This window comes from Condylura cristata, unplaced genomic scaffold (genome assembly GCF_000260355.1).
Source record: "Condylura cristata isolate star-nosed mole 26May11 unplaced genomic scaffold, ConCri1.0 scaffold00023, whole genome shotgun sequence".
Classification (NCBI taxonomy): Eukaryota; Metazoa; Chordata; class Mammalia; order Eulipotyphla; family Talpidae; genus Condylura; species Condylura cristata.
The window spans coordinates 26,880,935-26,893,026 of NW_004567124.1; the positions used below are offsets into that span (position 1 = coordinate 26,880,935).

General features: G+C 40.9%; 1 protein-coding gene across 1 annotated transcript in view; it reads left to right on the forward strand.

The window, feature by feature from the left end:
• GPR176 (G protein-coupled receptor 176) overlaps positions 1-8,558 on the forward strand; it is a 109,284-nt gene extending 100,726 nt beyond the window's left edge. Inside the window, exon 3 of the mRNA XM_004687927.2 lies at positions 5,372-8,558. Coding sequence (XP_004687984.1) covers positions 5,372-6,494 — 1,123 coding nt within the window. The 3' untranslated portion in view covers positions 6,495-8,558. The remainder of the gene's footprint in view (positions 1-5,371) is intronic.
• Positions 8,559-12,092: the final 3,534 nt, after the last annotated feature.

The following is a 12,092-nucleotide window of genomic DNA, read 5'->3' on the forward strand; positions in this document are numbered from 1 at the left end:
GCCTTTTAGTTTGCTTGTGGTCAGCAGAAAGAAAATGAATGTCTAGAACAAATGGATTGCAAGACAGCTTGATCTAATAGCTGTGGAAACAGGGCCATTGGAAAAGATGTGACATTGACGGGTTTACATCCTGTGGATGCTGGAGGAGAGCTACTAGATCATGTGAAGCTCCAGTTTGGTTGGAATCAATGATATTTGCTTTGAAACTTGTAGCTTGTTCAGTGTAGATAACTACAACTAAGGCTTTTTGATAGAGTGTGGAAACATTTCTGGAAGAACAGGGTACAATTCAGTGATTATTTAACAAGTGATTATATAGACCAGTTAGGCCTGATCAGATAATACCATAATCCCTTTGGAGGACTTATTTCCAACGTTTTGATTATGATGACTGTTGTTTTCTCTTTCCATCCTCTTTAAAAAGGATGTTCATTTGGAAATAAATCTTATAGCTCAGCTGCTGTCATCATATATAATTTGATCAAATCTATCAAAATATAGAAGTTTTCATTATTCAACAGCTTCCTGCCTTTCCTTTTTGCTGCTAGCATTTCATAATTGCAATGGATATAATAATACATTTATCTTATGAGAAATAAGTTACTTATGTGGAAAATGAAGAAACAAAGCAAGCAAGCAAACAAAACAAACTCTTAGACTATAAGACAAAATGGTGGTTACCCGTGAGGAATGGAAGGGGCATGGGTAAGTTGGCTGAAGGGCATCAATTGTATGGTGGTGCTTAGAAACTAGACTTTTGGTGGTGACAATAATGTGGTCTAAACAGATGCTGACTTACACCTGAACCATGTTATAACCAAGATTACTTCAATAAAAATTAAATTAAAAAATACATTTTAGAAACCAGAATTAAATAAGCAAGCAAGGATTTTGTGCCCATGAGTACTTTTGATTTCAAGATTTACAGAAAGGAAAAGTTGCTCAGGGAATGTTCTGTCTATTCTGACTTTGTACTCTTAATAAAATTTTACTATATTTTTGAAAAATGGAAGTTTTAAACTCTGTCCATTCAAGACATGAAGTCATGGATTGCAGAACCCATCTGTGAAACCACTTCAACCTCTCAGGCCTAGAAAATAGATTTCATAAGCAGTATAATGTCACTTGTGTAGGGATTATTTGCCTAGAGAGCATACATAGCCCCAGCACAGTAGTAGAAATTGTTGATATTGTGGTTAGGAGAGGGGACTCTGGACCAGAAGACTGACTTTAAGTCCTACCTATACTACTTTTTCATTGGGTAGCTTTGGCCAAAGTGACTTAACCATTCTGAGCCTCAGATTCCTCAATGAGGAGAATTAAATGAATCATTTGAATTGTGCTTGGGTAGGCCACACCAAAGTTTCTCTCTCTCTAGGCTTCCCTTCAGATTGGCACATTCTTCTTTAAATATATTGTCTGTAGTCATTTCACCCAGATCTTGCCAGGAGTCACTCCAGCTCTTTGAAAATTTCTTACTAGAAACTCACTATCCACAAGAGCAGATGACACAGTCAAGTGACACTGGCCAGGTTGGGTTCATGCCTGATCATAGGGGTCAGTTACTCAGCAGTTACAGTTAATAGTTGTTTTGTGTGTATTTTAGACAGGACTTTATTTTCTTGAAAGAGGAATATAGAATTTGGTCATTTTTCAATGCTGACAATAAATTTTCATTCAAAATTTTATGTGGGACAATCAATCTGTTCAGCAAACTGAATGTGTACTATGCCATGCCAGTTTGCTAAACCTGTGTTATAGTGACATTGTGTCTCTTCTGTGCTCAACCAGAGATCTTTGAATATCTGGAAAGTGACTTGGCACAGCACTAGACTTTAACAGTGAGAAATTAGAGAAGTCACACTCTATCCCGTGGGTAACATTCTGTGTTCACAGCAGAAGTCCTCCACCTGCTCTTTGTACTATCTGCTCCATGAGGCCTTAAGTCTTTGGCCCACATTGTGGACTTTTCTCTCTGGGAAGTATTTTTTGTTTTTAATAATTTTATTGAGGTATAGTTTACATATCATAAAAATTCACCCAATTCAATTGGCAGTCAGTGTATTTGTAGAGTTGTGCAGCCATCACTGCTGTCAAACTTTCAAACATTTCCATCATGCTGAAAAGAAACCTTGTGCTCATTTGCAGTCACTTCTCATTTCTACTCCCAAACATAGGCATCTACTCACCTGCTCTCTGTCTCTATGCTTTCATTTGAATATTTCCTGTCCATGAATCATACAGCATGTTTTCTTTTAGCTTGATTACTTTCACTCAGCAGAATATTTTCAAGGTTCATCCATGTTGGGGCATGTATCAGTATTCATTCACTTTTATTGCTAAATTATATTCCATTGTATGGTTATGTCACATTTTACTTAGTTTTTTATCAGTTGATGGTCATTTGCATTGTTTCCACAGTGTGTGTTTGTTTTGCTGTTGTGAATAATATTGCTATGAATCTTGTAAGGTTTTTAAGAATGGAATTGAACAAAAGTTGGAACACATTATTCTGAACAATTTGCTGTTGTACCTAGAAGCACTGCAATAATCCCTGGGGTTATTTTTGGATTCGTGGTCTTAGGCAAGAAAATGTGTGAAAACAAGAAATCCTTATTTTCTTTACAGCAGCATATCTATTATATTTTTGTCATTATTAAAAATCAGTCCAAAAGTCCTGTTAGTGGAAAAACAAGGTTGCTAAATTCCTATTTTATTATTCAGAGATATACAAGTGTGTGATGTGCCTTAAGACGAAGAGAAGTCAATCTTTTCAAAGAGTTGTTTCATGGCACCAAGACAGCAAGTTAATTGGGAGGCCACCTACACTCCCTGCATCATTTGCTAGATGTACACTAACCAAATTATTTATAATGAGTTGTGTATTTATATTGCAGTCTATTTCCCAGAAATGACTAGAAGCCTAGGCTTTTTACTGAACAGTAGGCAAACTGGAACTGGAAGCCCTGGACTCTTGGGCATGTGTTCACATGTGGGTGTGGGGCTATCACATTGAATCTATAGAGTTGTGATTAGAAAAGTTGAACTGTAGTCAGAGAAAAAAAAAAATACTAGCCTGTGTAACTTACGCATTTCTTTCTCTTTTCTTCCCTTCCCAGTGAGAGATCTACAACACATTTCATCGTGCTCCCTCCATCTCTGATCAGCCCTGGTCATGTTGTGTTTGCATCTGCATCGTATCTTCCACTGCCTGTCCCCCGCCAGACTCTACCACAGTGCTACCTTCCTTGACGTTTTCCCAGGTGCTCCCTTCCTGTAACCGCTTTGTGTGTAACTCCAGTAAAGCCATCATCTCCTGCTTCCTCACTGCTTGTTTGCATGTTTCTTTTCCTGCTGAGTTGGGAAACGTTCAAAAGTGTTTTCTCACTTTTGTTTCCTTTTTCATCTTTGTAACTGGTCCCTGGCTTGGTCCTTGGCTGATCTTGTAATTTGAAAGACATAAATATTTTGGTCACCTGGGTGACCAAAAAATATATTTCTTCTACATATTTGATCTTTAATTTCTGGCTCACAGTCTAATCAAAACCTTGAAATTTACTAGGTGTTGAGAATATTAAAGTGTTCTTTATTTTCACAGCTAACATTTGGAAAATACCTGAGGATGGGGGCTGCTTGGCAGGGAAAGCAACATGAATAGAGGGCATCCTGCCCCTGGCTTGCCATCTAGAGGTTGAGTGTGATCTCCAGGGAACAATGATTTAATCACTGTGCCTATGTAATGAAGCCTTTACAGAATCCCCAAAGGGAGTGCTTCAGGAGCTTCCAGCTTGAGGAAATGGAGCATTTACATGTGCTACCCCGCCAGACCCCAAATTACAAAAGGATGGAAGCTCTTTTGTTTAGGATCTTGTAGGTTTCTCTTCACCTGGCTGTGGATTTGTATATTTTGTAATACATTGGTGATCTAGTAAGTAAATGGATTTCCTGAGTGCTTGCCATTCCAGCAAATTAATGGAACCCAAGAGGGGTGGGTTGTGGGAATCTCAGATTTATAGCTAGTCAGTCAGAAGCACAGTTTAAACCTGCACTTGCAACTGACACCTGAAATCTGAGGAGGGGTTGCAGAAACTTTCAATCTGTAAGCAGATTGTTAACTGGATTTGTGGCCTGCAGCTGAAGAGGAGGGCAATTTTGGAAAACTGAGCCCTTATTCTGTGGAATCTGATGCTACCCCCAGGTGGTGTAAGAACTAGGTTGAAAAGAGTTGACTTTTCAGACACTCTGGTGTCCAAGAACTACTTGCTGATGTGGGGAAACCTTTGCACACACAGTGGAATTGGGTCTGGGTACCCTACATATTAATATATGTAGGGTGCTCAGAAATCCTCATGGCAGTAAGGCATGCTTGCTACCTGGTTCTTGAGTGGGTGGATGACAATTGGGCTGTAAGGTCAATTGTAGCAGTTGCTGACTGTCAAGTCATAGGCATAGCTTATGTGAAGAAATTCACCATATCTCCAGTGGCTACTGGCAACTCTTTTGTGACAGGTGTGATTCTGAAATCTGAAGAATTACTCAGTTTCTCTAAATCATTGATGATCTTAAAACAAGGTGCTTCTGGAATTCTGATCAGGTGGTTACAGAATCAAGTTGAAGCTTGAAGGGGGGGAAGTCTCATTTGAACAAAAACCTAATAACAGTCATTTTAGATCTGTTCATTGCTCTTCAGGTTGCTGAGCCAGTATCATGGAGACAGTGGCAATTGAGCAGGCATGCTTTTGTCAACTGAATTGATTTTGTGAAAGGACCTTGTTAGAGTCTATCTTCACACTGGGTTCTTCTGCCCTGAGCGGCTAAAAGTGCTAATGACCACCATGCATACACAGCGGCACCAGCCTGCTTTGATATGTGTGAGGACAAATTTCTTTCTGTGAGTGGCTATGAAATTTTCTCTAAAGCTTCTCTAGCCTATGTAAATTTTGAGTCCCCCCCCCTCCCAATTTCTCTTCATCCTTAAATTGAGCAATAATTGTCCTTAAAGCAGATGGAGTTACTTTTCATATTTAGGGCTTTTTAAAGGATTTAATCATGGTGGCAGTAAGTATAAAACTAGTGATGATTTGCTAGTAATTATTTTCTTGATTGAGGAAGTCTTGAGAGGCCCATCAAGATGGGACTTTTCTCTGCTTATTTGGAAAGCTGCTTTTGTCAATCCAGTGATACTTCTCACATGCTAACATCCTCGGAACTTGAAGTATGGCTTCCTAATTTCCCCAATGGGCCCCTCTGTCTTAGGCAGAATGAAAGAATTTAATCCTTCCCCCCACTTGCTCCTACTTTTGCTAATATAGATTCCCCTAATTTAGAGTATCTGTACCTGTGAAATGAATTTTGATTGTGCATTTTGCAGGTACTACTCAGTCCTCTATCCCCTGGAGAGAAAAATATCAGATGCCAAGTCCCGTGAACTGGTGATGTACATCTGGGCCCATGCAGTGGTGGCCAGCATCCCTGTGTTTGCTGTGACCAATGTGGCTGATATCTATGCCATGTCGACCTGCACCGAAGTCTGGAGCAACTCCCTGGGCCATCTGGTGTACGTCCTGGTCTATAACATCACGACGGTCATTGTGCCTGTGGCTGTAGTATTCCTCTTCTTGATACTGATCCGACGGGCCCTGAGTGCCAGCCAGAAGAAGAAGGTCATCATTGCAGCACTCCGGACCCCACAGAACACCATCTCCATCCCCTATGCCTCCCAGCGAGAGGCAGAACTGCATGCCACCCTGCTCTCCATGGTGATGGTCTTCATCTTATGTAGCGTGCCCTACGTCACTCTAGTCGTCTACCAGACTGTGCTCAATGTCCCTGACACTTCTGTCTTCTTGCTGCTCACTGCCATTTGGTTGCCCAAAGTCTCTTTGCTGGCAAATCCTGTGCTCTTTCTTACTGTCAACAAGTCTGTCCGCAAGTGCTTGGTAGGAACCTTAGTACAACTGCACCATCGGTACAGTCGCCGAAATGTGGTTAGTACAGGCACTGGGATGGCTGATGCTGGCCTGGAGCCCAGCATGCGCTCAGGCAGCCAGCTCCTAGAGATGTTCCACATTGGGCAGCAGCAGATCTTTAAGCCCACAGAGGATGAGGAAGAGAGTGAAGCCAAATATATGGGCTCAGTTGACCTCCAAGCCAAGGAGATACTAACCACCTGCCTGGAGGGAGAGCAGGGGCCACAGTTTGCATCCCCTGCATCCCCCCCTGGCACAGTGGACTCTATATCCCAGGTGGTGCCAGCAGGCCCAGTGGAACCAGAGACATTCCCTGACAAGTATGCCCTGCAGTTTGGCTTTGGGCCTTTTGAGTTGCCTCCTCAGTGGCTCTCGGAGACCCGAAACAGCAAGAAGCGGCTGCTTCCCCCCTTGGGTAACACCCCAGAAGAGCTGATCCAGACAAAGTTGCCCAAGGTAGGCAGGGTTGAGCGGAAGATGAGCAGGAACAATAAAGTGAGTATTTTTCCAAAGGTGGATTCCTAGCAGGGATTGTAGATTCCTAGAAGAAACAGAGCTCCCACACTCCTGTCCCCTTCACTCTGGCCCAGTGGTTTGTAGAATGGGTTAACTCCTCCTTATGGACCAGATGTTTCTGAAAGAGAGGGAAATCATATAAAACCAAATGTCCTCTTTTTTGAGGGAATATATGTAATTAGCTCAATGATCGATTTCCTTTGTGAAGTCCACATCCTCTCTCTGTGGAAGTGAAAGTTGGGCAGTGGGAGTGAGTCCTAGGATGGATATTCTATATGATCCCTCAGGTCCCTGGGCCCAGCAGAAACAACATGGAAAGAAAAGTGTCCATGAGCTCCAAGGAAGCAGGGGAGCTTGAGAGGATTATGAAGTGCTATTGACAAAAGGAAAATGCCCATTTTATGGACTTAATTATGAGTAATAGTCAATTTTTCATGTTTATCTCTATCTTCAGAGAAGATAGGGACCTGGCATTTGACCTGGCATCTTCTCTGGAAGCTCTGATCATATGATCACAGTTTCTCCTTATGTCATTCATCCCTTTCACTGGGTCATAGATATGAAATGACTTTTCTACCCCCAGTTGACAGATACGGCAACAGATATGCTTGGGGATTAGGGAGGTAGTTTGTCTTGAAATCCTGACATTTGTCTGGGATGACAGAGGCCTTGGAGACATACTCCTGCATCTCCTAGTAATAGTGGGTGTCAGTTGGAAACTACTGTAAACTCATCATTATATCTTTCTACCTTGAGTTGTGTTTGATCCACAAATGAGAGAAAGTTTAGAGGTGGAGAAGAAAGACAGACACGTCCAGGTACAATTGGACTTTCCCCACATAATCCCATGTGAAAGGTGCTAGGTAGTAATCAGTAGAAGTAAACAAAGTATACTGAAAAAAAAAAAAATCTTGTGCAAACTTTTGGAATTTCGAGGTAATTTAAAAACGTAGTTTGTGTGATCTCGGTCCACTGGAAACATCAAGCTAAACATTCTTGATTAGGAAAGGTGATTCTGCTCCAACGACTGGAAAAAGCCTTACAAAGATGGCTCCCTTCTCAGGAGAACTCCAGAATTCAGGTATGGTCAGTCTTGTTCCCTATCTATTATCATTTTGTTTTGGACACAAGGAGAAACAGAATGGGGAGAAAGACATAATCATAATAAAATGTCAAGGCCATACCTAGCCCAGATGAATTCACTGTTTTCTCCTTCCTAGTGAAGTTTTAGCAGAATCCAGAGAAGATAAGAGAGGGAGCACAGACTCCTCAATCGATTAGCGTCTGGGTGGTTCTCACAAGTAATTTGAGTCCAGTTGGGGGTGGATTGAACTGGGCTAAATTCAAACTACAGAGGACACTTTTAGAGGGCAGATCAAGTGCCAGTTCTGATCTCATGAAAGTGTTTATTCTTGTTAATAGTATATAGGGGAGCAAATCCAGTGCCTTGAGCAAGCCTGAAGGGAAGTGGGCATTCTCACAGGCACACTTCTGCATCCCAAAGGCAGTGGTCCTCACAGTCCCCTCTTTGAACACGTTGGCCCTTGTCCTTTGGGAAACTCAGACCATGTGCAGGGAGTTTCCTTTTTCCCCTAGGTGTGCTGTCTTGTGATTTCTGAATGTGAACCTAAAGGCCTTTTCCCAGCAGAGGGAGCGCCTTCCTCTTCGTGCTTTGTGTCCTGGCAGAATTGTGTGCTCCGGCAAAAACAGGGGACACCAGCCTTCATGGCCCCCTGCCTCTCGCGCCCTTTGCGCATGCCCTTGTGGCTCCTAATACGTAATATGTGACCTTTAAGCTTGTCTTTCAAAGCCTTCACAGTTGTCACAACTCTCATCAAGGGAAACGTAATCTGTCAGATAATCACATCCATTTTAGGAGAATTTGTCAAATGTAACCACTTTGGTATTGTTCTGTTAATACGTATGTACAACTTAATACATTCTGATAAGGCAGAATTTGGCAGGTATTCCCTATGTATGTTTGAAGGAGGTGGTTGACTTTTAACAGGTCATTGTCAGGAGTATTTCTATACTCTGAAGAACTACATTTTAATAAAAAAATGAAAAGCAGTTTCTGCACTAAAGGAAGTTGTATGAGTTTTTTGTCTCCTCCCAAACAGTATACCATCTGAAAAAAATGAATTCCCAAAGGAGAAACTGCAATGTTTGAATAAATGTCAAAATCATGGGTTCCAATTGCAGGCAAAGTCCCAGGGATTCATCAAAACAAAGATTTGTGCATTTGCAAAGGGACCTGCTTCTCAAGTCATGAATACCTCAGGATATAGTACTGAATTCAGGCATCGAGGGCCTGGTAGAGGGACTCAGAGCTGTTTACATCAGTGTCTTGAAAGAACGAGAAAACTTCAAGCACAAAAGTATAGGTATACAGGGATGATGAATCAAATAGGGTAAAGAATGATAATGTATAAAGAATGTTCATGTGAGCAATTTCACTGAGGAAAGATGTAATTTCCACACTTATGTCTGCGATACCATAGTATCATGCAACAGTGAAGGAAACCTTGAGTGTCTAGATTATTTCTATTATCTCACAATGAAAATTAAGCTATATAAAAAATTAATTTTTTCACACTGACTTTTTGGATGGAGACAGTTTGCATTCAGACTTTGAGAGGGAATTAGGCTTTTGTCCTCTCAACTCTGCAATTTTATGCTTTTGTAGCTTATCATTATTTGTGTATTTATTAAAGTACTTCTATGAATTATTGTTACTTTTTAAAAGTAAGTTTAATTTTAGTAATTCTGGTTTGCTTCAGAAATTAATTTAGAACTCATAATGTTTTAAATAAATATAGACACATAATATTGATTTTAATAAATGAATCCTAGAATTTATGTATTTAGAATTTATATTCACATCAACTTAAAAAAATCCAAAGTGACACAATATGCTTTTGTGTTAACTACTTCAAGTCAGGGGTTAGAGTCTCAGCATTACTAAGCCTTCACCAGCTACTGCCACTGCGGCTCGAGTTTGATCCCCAGACAGAGAGCTGACCCACATGGTGCAGGTCTCTCCTGTCTCACCTGCTGCTCCCCTCAGCAGTGTATTTCAGTAGATCTGCCTATTGTGCACCCCACTCTGTCTCTGTTGAATCCTCTCATTCCCTCTCCGTACCTCTAGTCTGGACACCAGTTCTTATATTTATAAATAAGCAAAATAAATCTTTAAAAAGACATTAGAGGATCTTAATTTCTTATAATACTTTCCCTTAAAATTTATCCCCTTGGTTACTATTTAGCTTCTGGTTGTCTGCTTTATGTTTATATATGATGTTTCACTGGAGGATATTAAAGCACAGCCCACAGATTTTCTGTAGGAAATGATATGATCTTTATTTTGCAGATGGAGAATCGAGAGGCACAGATGGCCACGTCATAATCCTAAGAAATAAAGCAAGCAGAGACAGCTAAAAACAGCACTGAAGGCATTAAGCCCTAATTCTTCCACTGTACCCTCCAATGTACTGATCATTATCATCTATTGTTATTATGACTATTTTTTGAATACCCACTTGGCACATATTATTAAACTGTACTGGGAACTGGATTGAATTCATAATGCCTGGCAGCTGTTTTTCTCAATATTAGTTCCCAGATTTCCTTCTGCCACACAATTTCCCATTTTTGTTGTAGAGGCATTACAGCATTTTTGTTGCAGTGTTAATGTGTTGAGATCACCAGGTTCAGAGTCCTCACTGGCATCATTTTTTGCCTCATGTCCTCTAGTTCTGCACCAAATTTACGCTTTGTTAAATTTAAGACCTTTGTTATCAAATCACTCTTACCCATTGTCCATGCTCCCACAGGACACTTCATATTCTTCCCTACAAGTACATGAAATATTAATAAGATTTATTCATTTTAAACAGTTCAACATTGCATTTAATTAGTTATAATGTGTTTTAGTATAAAGTGCTTTAGATATGGCTGCTGTCCTCTAGACAGCTTAGGAGATGGGAAAAAAATCCCACAAGAGATGAATGAGTCACTAAGTGCTGACAAGAATTACTGAAGCAAAGTGAAAATTATATGCCTCTTCCTCAATAATTTTGGTCAATGGATGACAGTGTTTTTATTAAAGTCTAGGAAATTTTTGCCTCCATAAAATGCCCATTTATTTCAGTGATAGGTGATATCACTTAGCACTTAGATCATCTGCGGTCGGGACATTAAGTGATTGTTCAAGACCTTGAAGTAGCACTTGTGACTAAAAAATATGCCTAATCCACAAGGAAGTCATAGAGAATGGAAGACAGTGATTTTTTTTTTTTTTTGCTTTCAAAATTTATTTTTGTGGACAAATTAAAACATCATTGGGGACAAGCAAATGAAACAAAGATGCAGAGCCAAAAACAATGTTTTTAAATGATTTTTTTTCACACTGATATTTAAATAACTCCATCAAAAATAGGTTGAGATGATGAATTATTTCCCTAACTAGGGTCTTTCAGTTTATTCCTGTTACTTATTAGAAATAGGTAGTTATCCACTATGTAGCTAACACTCAGAAACCCCTCTTCGTCTTAACACTATCTAAGATGAGTGGAGGGACCCTCCCTGCGGTGCATTGATTTAAAGCACAACACTATGTAGTGATCCAAAGCTACTGCACCACGAGTTCTATCCCTGGCCAGGCAGGTGACCCACATGGCTAGGAAGACCTCTCCTGTCCCGCCCTGCTGCTCCCCTCGGTAGTGTATTTCCGTCAATCTACTTTTTCTGTTCCCCACTCTGTCTCTGGTAAATCCTCTCTCACATACCCCCCTACCTCTGACCTGTACCCCGGTTCTTGTATGCACAAATCATCTTAAAAAAATATGAGTAAAGGAGCAGAGTTAAAGGAAATCCAGGTGACCACCCTACCCCTTTCAGGATTTCTGAGCAACTAGGCATAATTAGAAAATGCTGAATAGTTTACTTGTATAGAAATAGCTTTCCAGAGAATTTGACTAAGAGGAAGTAAGTAACGAACAATGAACAAATTAATACATCCAGGCAAGTGTGCTGCCTAATAGAGCCTCAGCTATGAGCTTGCCTGGTTCTCAATGGTGGTGGATGAGAAAACAGGTCATAAAGCCCATATGTGGGGACCAGGAACAAGTATTGACTAGCAGGGGTTACATAAGTAGGGAAAGCACCAGCTCCTCTGGGCTTCAGCAGCAGTAGTAGGCCCTTACCCAGTGAGGGTCCTGTGCCTCCACACCCTCTGCCGCCTCTCCCACCCCCAAGAAACTTCTATATGATGTATAGACAAAATTGGCACAGGACCAAATTTAGGCCTCATTTAGTTAGCATGGGAACAATATATCAAGATTACATATGTATTGCTCTGGATACATAGGGATTACATCTCAAGGTTACATGGTATCTATTAGGCCACCTGTCTTGGAAGGTAGGTCACTGGCAAAAAAAGTCTAGAAATTGGCCCTCCCTGGTGGCGCAGCGGGTTAAAGCACAGCACTAAGAAGCTTAAGCCAGTTCCGCATGAGTTCGATTCCAGCCTGCCCCGGAGGTGACCACATGGCGTGGCAGACCTCTCCTGACCCGCCCGCTGCTCCCCTCAGCAGTGTACTTCGTCGA